At 35.9% G+C, this 18,297-nt stretch overlaps 1 protein-coding gene across 8 annotated transcripts in view; it reads right to left on the bottom strand.

Annotated features, from left to right (window-relative positions):
• QKI (QKI, KH domain containing RNA binding) overlaps positions 1 to 18,297 on the bottom strand; it is a 162,895-nt gene that overhangs the window by 3,601 nt on the left and 140,997 nt on the right. For 2 of the 8 annotated variants that reach the window (XR_008462318.1, XR_008462319.1), the window contains 3 exons: positions 9,650 to 9,737; positions 7,756 to 8,052; positions 4,290 to 5,132 (listed from right to left, as the gene is read on the bottom strand). Coding sequence is in view for 5 of the 8 variants with exons in the window: in XM_054162768.1 (XP_054018743.1) it covers positions 4,290 to 4,364; positions 7,756 to 8,052; positions 9,650 to 9,737 (460 nt within the window). In the remaining 3 variants the exon portion in view is untranslated. The remainder of the gene's footprint in view (positions 1 to 4,289; positions 5,133 to 7,755; positions 8,053 to 9,649; positions 9,738 to 18,297) is intronic. The other 6 variants (XM_054162768.1, XM_009898927.2, XM_009898926.2 and 3 more) reach the window with 4 other exon arrangements.

Genomic DNA, 18,297 nt, shown 5'->3' with positions numbered 1-18,297 from the left:
AACAGTCAGTGCACAGCATCAGTATCTGACTGCTATTAAGCATTAGTATTTCCCCAGGTGCAAGCATTAAAGCAACTATTAATGATGGATGTGATTATTAATAACTGGTTGTTAAAAGAATGGAGTAATCATCTAAGAAATCCTGGATTTAGAGAAAAAATTTGGTTCAACAAACTATGGGCCAAACAAAGGTTTTTTGTTCAATAAATTTTTTATTGCCTTTCATTTATTCTATTTACAAACGACATGGAATTTCTTGGCCTCATGATACAAAGCAATACTAAACTGTAGTCTAGCAATGTAGGCATCATCATGGGAACCAGGAAAGTGCTCAGCCTGCTACTTTAGCCAGCACTTCCCCGTTCAAAATACTATTTTACACATATAGGACACTTAAAAAATGCACTTGCATGTAAACACTGTAAAAGTCCTGCCATTTTAAAGTCTATACTTAAAAAGCTCTAAGTACATCAAAAAATAGAGAAAATATCTAATTGATACTAATAAGGCATTTTAAAACTACAAACAGCTCTCTTTATTCATTTTCAAGGCTAATACTCTGCAAATACAATAAAATCTGACATTTCATATACATTCCTGCTTTATATTTTATATTTTAAAAGAAGCCACCTGTAAATACTATTTTCTTTTGAAAAAAACAAAACAAAACAAAACAAAAAAAGAAACCCAAAAGAACAAAACAAACCAAACCCCAAAACCACAAACAAATTACAGTAAAACATAAAAAAGTTCTCAAGTGGAAAGTTATCATTCCCAATGTTCTTGAGCTGCTCCTTCTTTAATCATTCTCTCACATTCTCCTTCACCAAACTTGGTCCACTTAACAGTAGTATGAGTTTTATTTCTTAAAAAATATTTTAAGACTCATTCAACAGCTTAATTATAGCTCATAAATTCTGAGGTTGATAGAAGTTTTTGTACTGTTGCCATTTTGACTAAGGCAGAGGAGACGAAAGTGAGAAAGGTATTCAGTGCAAAGTCAGATTTGTGCCATTGTATAAAAAGAAGTCCAGTAGGTGTAAAATTCACAGATAGCATTGGTTTAGCAATCTTTCTTGTGGGTTGTTTTACTTTCACATAATAAAAATGGCCTATCATTTAGGATACAGCTTATAAAACTACAGAAAAATTATTACTGTAACATAAATGAGACCATATACTCCCTGATTTTTTTCAGATTCATGCTAAGTGGGATTTATTTAAATTGAAACAGATGTTTCAAAACCAAGCAAGAATAAATATTTTATGTGGCACAATCTCACCACTTTACAGGTATACTAGAAACAGACTCTTAAAGCATTCCGGTACTGATTAAAAATTTGATTAAATGGTATTAAAATTTATATATAAATTATGTGACTGTTGTTTTGTATAAAACATTCAAGAAAATTCTCAGCATTAATATTTCTTGTGGTGTTTGTCATCAAAGCAAGCTACCTCACAAAAAGACTAGTACACCTGTGATACATCCTCTGCCAAGTCTCTGGCCTTCTACAGTACACACAGGTTTGTCAACTGTGCAACACCATTTACAGTTTATTACAATTAAATCAGTCAGTCTCTTTGTTATATGCATCAAATTCAATTTTGTATTACTTATAAACTGGGGTTTTATTCTGAGTTAAAATTAGCTATATTTTTCAACCCCTCACCAATTCTAAATGCTTAGTTGTAAGAATAAAACATTTAAATGTTTGGGGATTCTTACTTTAAATGCAGTGCTTATCTGTAAAAAAAAAGAAAAATCAACCATACCTATGCAAAGAATAAAACCTATTTAAAAAGTGAATGCAGTAGTACTACAAGGTCGTCTGAAAGTCAATTTAGAATTAAAAAAAAACAACCAAACAAAAGAAAACAAAAACCAAAAAAACTTTAGACCCAATGAATGCAGATACAGATTCAGTGACATTTCACAATTAAAAAAGAGTTTCTGCACTGGAAAAAAAAAAAAGTGTTTCGGTTTGCTGACATTGTTTTTCACGGCTAAACTTGGAGAATGATATTGGTGACAGAACAACTAAATAGGTGACTAAGGTAAACCCCAATATTTTAATTCTACAACATAGTACTAGCACATTAAAGGAAACTGAACAGTAAACTGTGAACTGAACACTGTTGAGCCAAGTTGTCTTCCAAACTTTTTGTGAAACTGTTAAATCTGTGCAGCAACAATCTACAGTTACGATTTCAAAATACAAGAAAATACAGTTGTAAAATTAACTTTGTTTACATTTCTTAACACACACTGGGATTATTTAGATAAGACTAAAATAACATTCTCCTGAAATATCAGCATGGTTTTTGTGCTAAAAGCAAGAAGCATGACTTCTTTCATAGAACATAAGCCATGTGCATTTATCTACTTAAGGCTTCCACTATTGCTAGAGATGAGTATTGTATTATCAGAAAATGGCTGTAGTTTAAAAGGTGAAATGACACCAATAATTAATTACAATTACATAACTGACCCAGATGGAAGATCTAGGTGCTTCGCATAATATTTAAGATCTCTTGTTGGGAAAACAATACAATGATGAACTTGAACTATGAATTGATATTTCCCCTTTCCATGCTTTGTCACTGTATTTACTTGTTGTCTCAGGCAAATATCTAATTAAATAAAAGGCTAGCCACCTGAAACTACCAGTCCAGATTATGAAAGACCATCAGCACAACCTGAATTTTGTAACATTAGGTTGTACTACTTTCAAAGACAACCAAATCCTTACCACCAATTACTCTTGACAGAGATAGGTTTTTGGTAAACATGGGCTACGACTTTATTCTGATTATACCCTTCTGCCAACTGAAGAGTTCTCAAGAAATGAGAACAAGCCAATGGGCTGTAAATAATATGCAGTGATATAAAAGAACAATCAATCTTCCAGAAAACTTTAGTGTCATACCAGCTTTACGCTTTCTGTAAAGTATAAGAACATATGAAAAAGTGTTATGTAAATATAGCAAATATCCAGGAGAGCCCTCCTTATTCTATTGACTGTAATCTGCATTGTTTTCTGTAGTTAATTTATGGAAGGTTGTGAGAAGTGAAGTGTACTCAATGTTAGGAGATGTCAGATCTGTCACCTGAATTTGGCTTTTGAATATTACAATATCATGGAAGCCTGCACATCAGTGACTGATGTGAGCAGAATAATAATACTTGGCACATAATGCTTTGCATCCTCAAAGCCCTGTACGAAACAAGAACCCCCACAACACCCCTGTGAGGTAGGGAAGTATTATTATTCTTATTTTACAGATGGGAAAACACACAGAGAGAGCTAAAATGACTTGCCAAAACCCACAGTGAATCAGCAGTAGAGATGGGATAAGAATTCATCCCAAACATTGCTTCCCAGCCAATGTCAATAAACCGAAAATAACACTTTTCTCAGTAAATTTAAATACTTCATTCAGGGGTCCAAAGGCATTACACTTGAGGAAAAGGAGAAAAATGAAGATTTACTTTCCATTCAAGGATTAAAGAGAGATGCCCAAATATTGGATGTCATCTCACCAACAGGACTTCAAAAGTTGCTTCTCCTTCAGGTTACACGTTTTAGCAGCAAAAGGCAAATATAAAGAAACAGATTTTGGCAAAAAAACCAAAACATACTCCCTACCCTCAGTAATTCAAACTCAAACAACTTTTGAATTATCTTCACAGCCCTTACCTTTCTGAATTCAGTCAGGTATCTGAGAACATGCATCCTCCTCATAATATACAGTACAGTGGCTCAAAAGTGTATCGGAAAAAAAAGGAACCTAAATCTTCAGATTTCTCCAGACACAGACAGGAGGCATTTATTCCTTTACGTCTTTCTCATTAAGCAATCACCCATTCATTTTATTTTGCAACACCAATCTGATATTTCCACACCAATTAAAAGAACAAATTACAGGAAGGGGGGGAGAGGGGAGAGAATACGACCAAATTAATTATTGTAGCACTGAATTAATAGTGTTCCTTGATGCAGATGGTTCTTTAAATAGCTTTTACAAGGGAATCAGTTACAGCCCTTATATTAAATATATCACAAAATTCATATATTTAATTGAGCCGGGAAAGCTGAGATTCATGAAATGTTTTTAAAACCACAAACATTCCCAAAGCTCTAAAACATTAACTATTCAGATTTGGGGGGGGAGGGGAAATAACAAATAGGTCAAAATAGTGTATTTGGTTAACCAGCTGTGGTGTTGCAAATCTCATGTACACTCAAAGCACTTCTTACAAACAAGAACTGCAGAACTAAACTAACCTCGGTCTGCGGTCACAATCCTTTGGTAAGGATGGACACGCATATCGTGCCTTCGAACTTTAGTAGCCACCGCACCTAGTTAAATTGCAATTACCAAGACAAAAGTTAGAAAACATTCAAATAAAACATTAACAGCAGGTTTATCAAAATGGATTTAAATGACCATTAACTACAAAAGTTCATTTTAAGAAAAGCAACAAGTTAAGGCACAGCAGTTTCAAATCTTAATCTCAAAAAGAAGTTTATCTGTGCAGATTAATATTGCATTTATTTTAAACATCCTGGCCTTAACGTGTTTAATCCATTCATTTACAATCCCAAAAAATTACAGTATTTCATGAAATCTATTAGACCCAAGCACATAAGCTTTACTAGTCACATATTCACTGAAGTGCCTTTCTGCAGCAGGACTATTTTAAATAATGCCATCTTTTAATACTGACAATTATTTGCTAACCTTAAGATCACTTCCAGTTCTACCACAAAAAAAAAACTTTTAAAGCAATTCTTCAAGCCTACAGATTGTGATTTTAAACTTTAAGTCAATAAGTATGAACTGCAATGAATTAGGTGATTAGTAAAGCAAACACTATATAGAACACTTAGCAGTCAGTATACTACTATACACTCATAAATTACAGCTACTCTGTAATAGGAGCTAATCCAAATTAATAGCACTATTTTATTTAAAATCTATGTGCAAAAAAGTGCAAGTAAGTCACTGACTGCTAGGCCAAGCTTTTTCAAGGCTGCTGAAACTAAGCATTTGTTAAAATTCAGATCTGATGAAGGATCAGTTAAGACCGTTCTTGAATTCTTAGCCTTTCGTTGGGAAAGCCATACCTGAAGATAAAAGGAAGGGAATTAAAAGTTAGTCACCAACTAAAATTTGATTCCAATACCAATATCCCCCAAAATACTAAAAGGGATGCATTCCTCTGTCATTTTAAAGGGAATTGTTTTAAGACATCTTAAAGGTCCACTAGTAAAATGGACAAAATAAAGCCTACTATTGACTGTAACTATGAAATAAAACTCAAGAAAAAAATAATTTAAATCAATTAACCCTGCACAATTGCTCAGATAATAGAGCAGAAACATTAAGAATTATTGATTCTACGCTACGTAAGTGAGTGTGGTCTTTCCCCTCTGCACGCTTTTCCTGTTTTCAGTAAGATCTGACACTGCTGGGTTAACTATTGAGTTCATTCTTAATGGTCTTTTCCAGCCTAAAGAAGTCTATGATTATTGGAGGAGATCTGTTTTGGGCAACACACCTGTGCTCTCGCAGCTAAGCTCAGAAGTATGCAATGATTTCAGATGCCATTTTAGGAGTAATTTTCCCTTCCTCTCTCCTCACAGAAAATATTGCAAGAAATCAAAATTCACTAAATCATATTAAATTATTACTATAGAATGAGCTGTTTTTTCCTTACTATCAACTGTATTCAGAGAGTGGTTTGCCACTAGCCAGCAACTGATAGCTACTCTGATGGTGCCTGTAACTGTGACTTCATCACAAGACATGATGCAAGTGAACTCACAGCCTGGGGATGGAGGAACTGGGGAGAATATTTACATGTTTGTGGAAAATTAGTAAATGATGGCATTATCATATGCTTACTGAATTTTAGTTATAGGGTATTGGACCACAACCATAATCTGCTCAAAGACAGACGTACTGTATACTCGTGTCCTACTAAAATTTTTATTATTGATTCACTATTCCTGAAAAAAAACCCAGAAACCTGAGGTATCTTTTTTCTTCATTTACAAAATATAACATGGAAATGTGTATGCATACATTGCATATACATACATACAAATAAATAAGCAAGTATTTGTCATGTAAGTGAAAGACTGATTTTGGTTTTGCAACACTTTCAACAAAATACTGACTTTGAACCTTATTGTCCAGTGTCCATTAGAGACGTTCAGAATTTGGGTAAATCAATAACAGCCACTGAACAAACTAAGATCAAAGTCCTAAAAACCCAACACTATGAAGCACCAAGGTCATATGCAATTCAGAACAAACTGAAGAGAAAATATTTGGATTCTGTGGATGGTAGTAAAGGAAGAAACTATTGAAACTGCTTGTTCCATATCGGACCAGTTAACTGCATTGTCACAGCTGCTTTATCATTCTCACCTTTACACAGCTAGTCAGTGGTTTGAAATATGAGGAATGATGGATATTTCAATCCAATGCATATAAAAGAAGCAATCAATAAAAGGACTGATTGTTACTGTCCTTTGATTAGAACTTAGTTTGCTTTACATTCATTCACTGAAATTCTACTCTGCTTACAAAATGATTTACAGCTTTCTGATCCTGAGGAGAGATTTATCAGTTGTGTACTAAACAAAGAAGTAAACCCCCCCAAAAAATGGAAAAAGACCTCTACATTCTCTTCAGTTTTGATACAAAAAAGGTATAGCAAAATAGGAAGTTTTCTCTTTGAAAGATTACTGGAAATTAATTCATATTGACTAGAGCAAAACCAAATCTGTTGTGCAGCCAGCAGGTCAAGAGAAATTATTCTGCCACTTTGCTCTGGTGAGACCTCACTTGAGTACTGCATCCAGCTCTGGGGCCCTCAACACAAGAAGGATATGGACCTGTTGAAGTAGGGCCACAAAAATGATCAGAAGGCTAGAGCACCTCTCCTGCAAAGACAGGCTGAGAGATTTGGGGTTATTCAGCCTGCAGAAGAGAAGGCTGTGGGGAGATCTAATAGCAGCTTTGCAGTACCTGAAGGGGACCTACAAGAAAGCTGGGAAGGGACTGCTTGGTCCCCTAGCAATAGGACAAGAGGCAATGGTTTTAAACTAGAACAGGGTAGATTTAGATTGGACATGAGAAGAAATTCTTTACTACGAGGGTGGTGTAACACATTGCTCAGCGAGGTGGTGGAAGCCTCATCACTGGAGACATTCAGGGTCAGGCTTGATGGGGCTCTGAGCAATGTGATCTAGTTGAGGATGTCCCTGCTTATGGCAGAGGACTAGATGACCCATAAAGGTCCCTTCCAACCCAATGCATTCCATGATTCTATGAAATTTGATATTTATGAGAGCCCAAACAGCATGTAATAGACCTTCTATTTGTTTGCAGTTTTCATTTTTTCTTTTTCTTTTATTTTCTTTTGTTTTTGTTTTTTTTTGTTTGTTTGTTTGGATTATTTCCCCCTTTGCTAAGTATCCACCATCTAGTATCATACAAGCACTAAGATTTTATTTTGGGTAATCATATTAATGTACTTGACACACATTTAATAACAGAAAACATATGAAAATGTTTGAATTATAGAATTTGAGCAGTTTTTGTAGGCAGTTTTGATACACCTGAAAATAACACTGTTGCGTCGATTTTTTCTCTTTGAGCTCCACAAACTTTTAAGTTGCAAATGTCACAAAACTATAAGCAATACAGTCACCAGTCATCCATGTACAAAGATCTTACCTAATACACCACTAGGTTCAATAGGATACTCAAGGATTGATGTAGCTGGTGCCAGTGTGTAGGGGTATTCATATGGTGTGTAAATTAAACCAGCTTCGGGTCCAGGTGGAACTATTGCAGCGGTGGGATGAGGAGTTCCGTTTGGCATGACAGCGGTTTGTATTTGTCTGATCAAAGGCATTATGGTAGGGCCAGCTGGCGTAGGAGTACGCAGGGCAGCTGGTGGGAGAACAGGCGCAGGCCCGGTAATAATCCTTGGAGCCTGGGCTGTTGCTGCAAGAGAAAAGGCAAGGGCTGCTACAGTAAGCAAAGAAATTCAGAGGAAAGTATGGAGATAGCAGTACAAAACGTGGAAAGAATGGGAAAAAAGGGGGAAAGTAGGAAAGAAGAAAAATAAAAGGAAATCATTAGTACATGCGCTGATCACACAGTGCCAAAGCACCCCATTCAAATGCAAACAGCTTTCCATTTTCCAGTGTGATTAAGCATGAACATGCAAAATAAAAAAGCCATTGTAAAACAGTGAGATAGATTTCTCAAACAGGTTACACAGCACAAAAGCTCGATTTAGACCACATTTCTTCATTTATGCTATCAAGACTGCATGAGACTGAGATGCATGCAGGAGATACATGGAAAATACTGTCATAAATACGGAATATAAAATTTAGTGCAACTACACAGTCCACAGACACTCAGTTATGCAGAGCTGCTGTATCAGTCTAGAGTTGTTACATGTCTTAAAATTGTATTTAAACATATACAAAATTCTGATTTCCAGGATCAGTGAAGTGAAAGATTACCTAGAATCACTGAATCTCCTCTCCTACACTAGCATGAATAAAATGGACTCAAGAGCACCAGTTTGCATCAATTTAAGGTACCTTGAAAGCTATTTTACTCACAAATTTGCCAATAGTTTGGAGACTAAACTATATTTAACACTGATCAGGCTTCAAATATTACAGTGCTCATTAGGGCTGAAAGGTTTACCACTACCATTGTAGTGGTAAAAGCCCTTGCTTATGTCTCTTTTCAAATCAGAATAATTACACTAGTGTAAGCACTTTCAAATTGATCTAACTGCATTCCAAACTTTAAACATATTGGACAGTGAAACGTTGACTCTTAAGAGAGATGACTGATTTAACTGTGCTTCCGACATCTGTATCATAGTGTATCAGCAACTACATTTTCAGGATGAGATATAAGAGAAAATAATTTGTACCATACATAATAGGTATGTGCTCTCATTAGTAGGTATATGTAATTAATTGTCAAGTGTAAACCTGTGCATACATGCATTTGCAAAAGCATTTTCACACAAATGTAATGGAAGATATTGTACAAATGGCTTATTACATCACTGAACCCTGTGAACTCAGCTGTGAAATCAGTTGATGAATTGTTGGGAAAACGTAACACTGGGGGGACACATGCAAGCAAGATGAAAGAAAGGCATATAATAAAGGAAAACGTATCCACAGGATCCCAAATACACATAACATTTTCAAATTAAATCTCTAAAAATAAGATTGAAAAGGAGTCTGTTGTCCTCTGTATGTATTGAGTTAAAAATTACTATAAACCAAATGTCTGGCTTAAGGTTTGAATTTTTTAACTATTTGTAAGTATTTCAACCGAGACACACTGTTTAAAAATAGAGGGAGGAAAAAAAACAACCCCAAAAATCAAGCAAAAAAAAAACCCCAAACTGACAGCTTATCTCCAGAAGATATTTTGCAACAGCTAAGCTACTGGTATTGTATTAACCTTCTTACTGCCTTCAATTCACCAATACAGTTGCTACTGTACATTTGCCAAAAAGAAGCTTGAGGAATCAAAATCTACATAATTGCTACGTCATTGGTCCTTAAGCTTATCACACGCTTACGTGATTTGATGTTGGCATCTCTGTAGGTGCCATTCAGAATTGCAAGCTCCATCAGTTGCATCTTTTTAAGGCTGTCTTCACCTTCTGCCTGTGTGTGAGAAGATGGGAAGAAAATTAGACTTATTAATTCACTAAGAAATAAGATATATGGGATCTAGAACAAAATGCCTTCAAGTTTTAACCAAACGAAATACCATTAGTCACAAAACTAGTAAGCTTTGTCAACCTTTCCTCACAATTAAGTGCAGGATACCTGTTTTCTATCATTAAGTGGTGTTCATAAACATCTCAATAGTTGTGGAATAGGCTCACAGGGTTAAGTGCAAGCTGAGTTTGGGAAGTTGTTTAAGGAATTTTTTTTTCAAGTTCTAATGAACATTGTCATGTGCTCCTAAAGCAATCTTTTAATACATTTTACTATTGGGCTAGAGGAAGAATAGACACCACAAATTTTAAGCAACTTCAATTTATCTTAGCTTGCTCCACTTTAGATGATACTGACCATTTCAAAGGGAGAGGGGAGTGAAATAAAGTAGCTTTCCAAGCAGGACATCAACAACTGCTGTAAGGCCCAATTCCTAATTCTAGCAGATGTAGATGAATTCTGATCAATATAGGACTACTATTTATACAGTATATACTATTCTTGGGTTTTCTTCATTATAAATTGCTTCCTTGAAGTTACATGCTCCCCTGGTATCCTGCAGCTTTCATAAATACTATGCAGTATTCAGTATAAAAAAGCTCACTGTTTCAGTTTCTAACAAGGATATGTCTGCTTTGTACAACTTTAGTTTTGAGATCAGGCATTTTCTGATCTGTCTTTCCAGCAATATTACCAATTGTTTAGTCTGTATCAACCAGAAAACAAGATTATAATATAAGAAGGCCAAGAGAGATGGTCAGTGTCTACTTTAAGCTACCACTTCACTTCTAGTGCAGAATGCAACTGCTGAAATTCTCAGCGACATAGAGAAGAGGGCAGCTTCAGTGTCAGCTGCATTGCACTCTTCCTTTGCTAAACAGGATTTCCTAAATTTTTTCTTATCTTATTTACTCACATAATGCTTTCCAGATATTTGAAACAGTATTTTTCAAGTTCATGTGAACCTGGGTAATAACATACTGTGCCACCGATCTCTGAAAATCTAGTCTGAGCTCAGACAGAGTTGCTCACCTTTCTTAAACTACAACTTTGCAGACTGCTTGAACTAGGACTTCCAAGAGCAAACCAAACCAAACCAAACCAAACCAACCCCACCAAAAAACAGAATTAGAAGCTACAAAGAACAGCAGTCAACACTTCTAACAACAACAAAAATCTATTAATGAACTTTGTGTTCATTACAGCACTGCACTGCACATCCATCTCAAACTAGTTAAGAGTTAATAGCATTATCTACACAGAGGAGTACAAATGTATACATAAATATTTTTTCAGGCAAGGTTGCAGCAAAATATTATTATACATACTTCATTCCCAAAGTACAGAGAAATAATTTAATCAACTGCAAGTACTGTGAGTGAGGTATGCTCAAGGACCACCATCCCCTGCAACAGAAACTTCAAAATCTGATTTTTATCAACAACTTAAAATCAACATGTTAAGGTCAGTCAACACTAGATTACTTTCAGATGTCAGAAATTAAATTCCTAACTGTAATACTGAGGACTTGCATAAACACAAAGATTACACACAGCAACATTTTATGTTGCCGTTAAACATTCAGGACATACTGAAAGTCAGATATTTATTTATATATTAAACATTGTGTGACAGACCAAGTTAACACTCACACTGAAAAAGTAAATAGATATTCAACTGCCATTTTAACTACAAATTTATTGTACACTTAAGTACTATATTATCCAAAATCCCTCAGGCTCTATAGTCATTAAATTGAGACCCTCTGGGGATACTGATTATAGCATGCTTAATATGACATACTCAAATAGACTTATGAAAGAAAATTAAGTTTTGTTTTCAGAAACTACCCCTGCATCTTTGCTGGTAAATTACCTAGACAATCATAATGAAACAAAAGCAATTCCAAATCTATTTGCCTATCTAGATCTCATAAATTCTTGTCACTCTGGATATACCTTATCCAATGTATTTTAACAATAAGGATTGTTAACACGTTGATTCCTCTTTTTCCTTCCCTTCATAATGATTATACTTTGTTATACGCTTCTCTCTTGGGTTCCTTTATTTATTTGTTTAATTGAAAGTGTGTAACAAAAACACCTCCTCACAATGCCAGCTGCATCTCCCATATAGTCCCATTAATGTTACTAAAATTGCTGACTTCCTCCAAATAAGTGTACAGGTGATTGATCTGACACCATTAATGTGTCTCAGTAAACGCTGACTCTTACATTCCACTTGCTAGGATAATTTTAGTAACTAATCCCAGATTTTGCACAGTGAGTATTTCCCAAATGTCACTATTTATAGGATGGCAATGTTAATACAGAAAACATTTTCTCTGACATCCAAAAAAGGAGGAGTTACAAATAGAATAGAACAAGAATAGAAGAATAGAACAAAACCAAAGTTTGGACCTTTAACATTTTCATTGAGGTCACTATACTTCCTATGAGAAAAGACGCTGCAATTATTTAGACTTTACAAATGATGTTTACAAAAATAATAATGGACTTCAGCATACAAGGCAGACCAAGTCCTTAACTTTTATTTTTGAGATTTACTTGTCTGGAGTACTGCTCATCAGTTGAATAAACTCTTCTTCTTTTAAACACACTCAAAAATGTAGTTTAAACTTGTTCCTTAAAGACTGTATCAGTGACAAGTCACAGGTGTGGGATGTGGACGTGCATTACTAGACATTAACACTGCCTTTCAAATTCTGGTATTTTGTTTTCAAAGCATTTATATAGATTTAAAAGAAAAGTAAAATCCAAACAAAAATACGAATTTTTATTAACCTCTTTAATGCTGATCACAAGGGCATGATTCTGACTCCTCCCAGAAGATGGCACTATTTAGTACACAATACTGCCTGCTCAGGACATGGGTGCTTAGCACTATTTGCACCAAGGTAATAATAGTACTGCCCTCAACATGCAATAGTACACCCTCAACATGTAACAGCCGCTTGCCACCTTTCTTCAAGGTCTGAATCACAGAAACGGTCAGGACCTTTTCAGATATGCTGTCATGTCCTTCATTCTCTGGTATCAAGCTCTCCACTTGAACATCATTTAACAGTAGCTAAATCGTCAAATTTCCAAGAGCAAGGATAAAGCAACAGGCACATATTTTTTGCCTACCCTATCCTCTCTCTTCCTTTCTGACAGACGATCAAGTGAGGCACTAAGATACAATCTATCTTAGCTCCAGGCATTTCTGCAGGCACTCTCTGTTAAAGCAAAGAGAGGTTGCATCAGGGATATAAAGGCAATCTCTAAAGGGACAGTACATTACCTGTACAATAGCTACAACAAAGCTCAGTCATTTGTACCGAAAGGAAGCTACTTTGAGCAAACATCAATAAGGTCACTTAAAGTGAGATTTGCATTACTAAGTTGAAGCTCAAGTGATTGACTCAAACCTCTCATCCTTTTAAATCTCCAGTGCTTTTCCTGTATCTCTCCCATACAATTTAACATGCAGATTAGGAAAAAACTTTAAATGATACCAGGAAACATAATTCTTTAAATGCAAGCACTTGCAACTTGTCATTGAATACAAATACTGAAGATGCAGGCAGTAAATCCTAACAAAGCCAACTGTGCTCAGACAACAGTGGCTACTGCTTCGTGAACACAGCCAGTATCCCTTACAGTAGCTCAGCTCTACTTGGGCTAGCAATAAAAAGACTCTAAAGAGACCATATACCAGTGATCACTATAATTTTAAGTGATTTGTTACCTAATCATTGTCCAAGTAGGATTAATAGTCACAAGGTTAAAAACGCTAGCAACAACTACCAGTTTTACCTACATGAAGTCTCAGGGGAAACACTTCCCAAAATAAAACTGTTTCAAATGAAACACAAAACACTGACCATACTGATGCCCAGTTAAAACTACCATTCTGTCTCCTACAACAGGTAATACTGTCTCAGTAAGAGGAATGCAGTTATGTAATAAGTCAGAATGAGTAAGAAGAGCCTGTTTCATGTCATAAGGAGCACATATAAAGCACTCCAGTTATTTTTTTAATTCTCTTTATCAATGCACGAGTTATACTTCAACCTCAGATACCTCAAGATCCTCAGATAATTATTTTAACTAATGGTTCTGAAATTGTTAGTAGCCATTTAAATGCCACAGATTTTCCTACACATAAAATGAGCCTTTTAGAATACCGTACAGTTTAACTTCTTATTTGTACACAAAATATACACGTAGTACATAGATAAAGTATCAAGGTGGAAGACAAACAGGCATACAGACTCCAAACACAAGCACATTCACTGTACTGTGTCAGTGAAGGACTTCAAAAGATAACAATATTGTCTTTCTTCAGAGGTGACAGGTAAACTGTTAGATTTTGTGCGCAGTCAAATCTGAGAACCCTGTAACAAATTACAGCACAGAAGGAAGGAAAGATACTAATTTATAAAAGAAAAGAAGGATCAAAGCAGCAGCGATTACTACAGAGCAGAAATCCAGGAGCTACCATCCAGTGAAGCCAGTCAGTGCCCATACTGCCCCTGCCATATTACTGACAGACCCAAACTGATGCACATGGAAGGCGACTGCAGCCGAGTTAAATTCACAAACCAAACAATCCACTCACTCGTATGACAAGGCAGGGATACCTCAACCTGACAGAGCTTCTTGAGCCTCACAGTCTTACCCAGCTAAGTCTCAGAACATACTCTGACTCTCATCACTTTCAACATTCCTGTACAAATGTATGTGCTTTCCCCGTATAATGCTCCTTTTCATTTTAAAATAACTGCTCTGGAAAATACAACAAATAGACCTTTTTCCTACATTCATTATAATACAGATATAATTATTTAGATGACGTTTGTGACTTTCATTTATAGTCTAATTTTTAAATGTAATGCATTTTGGATGATGCTTTTGCAATCCTGTCACACTTCAGCTGAATTCTCATAAGCTGAATTGAGCCCCAACCCTAAGAAAGGCTGCAGAGAGTTTTATCTCTCAACAAATGCAGCCAACTCTAGCTTTGCTTAAGGGAGCCATCATTTATAAGCTGTTCTAGGGCTGCCCTGTCAGGATCAGAGCAGGTGCTGAGAAAGAAACAGGAAAAGATGTTGAAGCAAAATGATTGATAAATCAACTGTGAATACAGAGGCTAAAAATCAGTTTTGGTCTTCTCCAGCCAATTGCAGCAGGCTTGTTTCACCAGACTCATGCAAAGATGAGGAAGCCTCAGCAATGCAAAAGCACCAAAGAGCACCTTCCAAGGACCTCAGCAACTACCCACACATGCTATCTTTCTACCTGCCTTACACCACTTTTGGTTAAACAGCAATACTCGACACAAGGCATTAAATAATTGTACACACACTCCAAGCAGAGCTTCAAAGAACTTGGCAGCTGTGGAAGAACACTCTACTAGCAAACAAGAACAGATGCTTAAAACTCTTTGTGAAACATAAAATCATTAACAATTGCCACATACAATAATCATAACTTTTCTACCACCCTATCTCTGGAAATGCATTACATACAAAGATTTACCTTACTCCTTGAACTGTCTATCTGTACAGCATAATTCTCCTACAATGTATTAATTTAATACAAATCCTAGTAAAACACAATAGCCTCACTGAAATATTTACTGTTGCTGTTATCCAGGAAGCACTATGACCCTCTGGTGTCTGTCACCCTGCCTTCATACAGTCTCCAGATGCTATACAGCTGCACAGCTGCAGCATCAAGGCTTGTACTGTGAAAATCACTGGACTCTCCTCTTCAGGCTCTAGAATGCTTTTATCTTCCTGACAAAGAAAAATGTTCCACTGCAATTCACTTGTAGATCAGTAAGTATTCCTAACATACCATGCGCCAGTCAAACAGCCTTTACACATGAATGTCTCCATTCAGGAACAAAACCCTTCCATTCATAAATTGATAAACAAAACCCCTCACAAACAATACACTACAAATTCCTAGACATACACGTATTAAGCCAAGGAGCAGATCTCAAATATCACTATATTGTAAAATATATTATAAAAGATCCTAGACTAAAGCACACAGGAATTCTTGAAACTATGGTATAAACACTTAAAATCTAATCTTTGTTTGGAAGGATTTTTTTTATATACCTAAGTTGTTAGATGACTGAAGGATCTATGACAATGGAATTCTAGGCAAGATTTCAGGTAATCAGATGTAAAACACAAAGAAAAGAGCTTTTTAAATGAATCTACATAGTCGATTACCTACTGCAAGACATCAGGCTTCATGTAAACTACTCTATTACATCCCATCATCCCTTCCTCTCAAAAAAATTTGACAGACAAAAAAGACAAAAAGTTTCCTATGCTAGAATGCAAATACTGATAGTTAGAAGTTGTTTGTAAACATGTCACTGAAGACTTCCTTATCCTTGATTATAGGTTGGACTTGATGATCTCTGAGGTCTTTTGCAACCTGGTTGATTCTGTGTATTCTGTGTGTAATTACAGAATTCTGATGGTGACAGAGCAGAGAACCTCCAACATAGCTTTGGCTGTACTAAGGAGAATTTGCTGAAGTGGTCATTACTAGCACCATTTGGCAGTTTTTCTTGTATCAGATGAAACTTTTCCAAATACTTTCAAGACACAGTAAAATAAATCACTACTTTAAGATCAGCTGTATTTTGTAGAGCCTTGTATGCCATCAAAAATGCTGTGGCATTGAATAGGTGGCAAGCTATAACTCAGTTATTTCTCAATTTCTTTTTCAATGCTGATGCACTCTGCTATGTCTATGAGGACAAGCAAAGATAAATTAGCATCATTATTTCTTCTGGGCAACACAGTCTGCTTATCTTCTTCAAAGCAAGCTCTCAGTTCAAATGATATGCAAAGAAGACTGTGCTGTTTCACTTGACAAATTCATTGGTCATAATGTTAAAGATACACTCGGGGAAAAGGCAGCCTATCTTCTTACACTTCCCATCACCTTATCTGACACATCCCTGTTTAATCATGATACTTGGCTTACTAGTAACATTTCCAAGAGTCCTTATGCCCTCCCTCCCTCCCTTTCCATTTCTGCAAGAAGAAAACACAGATAAGGTACAGAAAATCAACATGAAGCACATTTTATAAGCCAGACTGAAAAAACTGCGTCAGTGGAACTCACAGGTTTAGTGTCATAGTATCAGTCAGGGTTGGAAGGGACCACAAGAATCATCTAGTTCCAACCCCCCCTGCCATGGGCAGGGACACCCCACACTAGATCAGGCTGGCCAGAGCCTCGTCCAGCCTGGTCTTAAACACCTCCAGGGATGGCGCCCCAAACCCAACCATATACCCTCTGGGTACTAGTTGTTAACATATTTGGGAGGAGAGGGAGGAGGAAGGGAACCAATAGTTGCACTCTGCTTGACCTTAATGATTTTTTATGTCTTTTCTAACATTTCTTTAGAACAGATGTGATGGATTCATGTTTACATCACAGGGTTTGGGACTTTCAAGGAAATAAGGTCCCGTGCATCAGTTATGGTAGACACTCAACAATACTCTAATTTCAGTAGTTGCGTTTTATTTTGCTTTTTTTATTTTTTAATTATCATTCCTCTTTCCTTCACACAGCAATCCTTTAATGATGTTAATAAAATCAGTGATGAGAACCTCTATACACCACACAAAACAGCTTCAGCAATTCACAAAGCTCCAGAACAGAAATGCGTATTTCATGTCATATATACACTCAACTGCCAGAAGAAAAGAAATTTATATGGTACCTTCTAAAATGCTTTCAAAAAGACAAAATTATACCTAAATACAATAAGAACTGTTAGAACATACGGTTGCTAACATTTGTATTAAGATGCAAATGAAATAACTATCAATAATGCAATCTAAAGCATTAAATCTATTTTTAGCAATGTGGAAGCCCAGTTAAAGAACTCTGCAGTAAACGCTTTTCCGTTCAAATATGAAGGGAAGGGGCACAGGACAAACCTCATTAAGGTGTTTCAAAACCTTTAATTTGTTGCAAACACTGGAGGCTTCAGCGCCTGCTCATTTTGTTTCCAACTTTGCTAGTGTTTTACATGAACAAAGCCTTTCATTCTCAGAATGGTACTGAAATATGACCCCATGTTTTCATATGGAAAACGTGTTCATTATGCTTTTACATCTGTTCCTACCCTGAGGGGAAAAAAAAAAGAAAAATTATATTTGATATTAAATATAGTAACCTAGAAAGAACATGAGAAATCTCTCTTTAGACCAACAAAATAAAACTGACTGCTAGTGCCAAGGAGTACAAAGACTGTTACTGTGAATTAGTACACATCTTTCAAGTGTACTGTTACCATTTCTTATGTGTTTCATGAAACACAGGATTCAGGGCTACAGATGACCACATCAGAAATCAAGCTCCAGCAGTAACTTTTAAGACATTTTTGCCTTCAGCTTGAGATGTTCTCAAAAGGTAATACTGACTAATTAAAATAAATTAATGTACTACATCAGTGT

The sequence above is a fragment of the Dryobates pubescens genome, chromosome 6 (assembly GCF_014839835.1).
Source record: "Dryobates pubescens isolate bDryPub1 chromosome 6, bDryPub1.pri, whole genome shotgun sequence".
Classification (NCBI taxonomy): Eukaryota; Metazoa; Chordata; class Aves; order Piciformes; family Picidae; genus Dryobates; species Dryobates pubescens.
The sequence above is the reverse complement of the archived record's forward strand: the minus strand, read 5'-3'. Positions and strand labels throughout refer to the sequence as shown.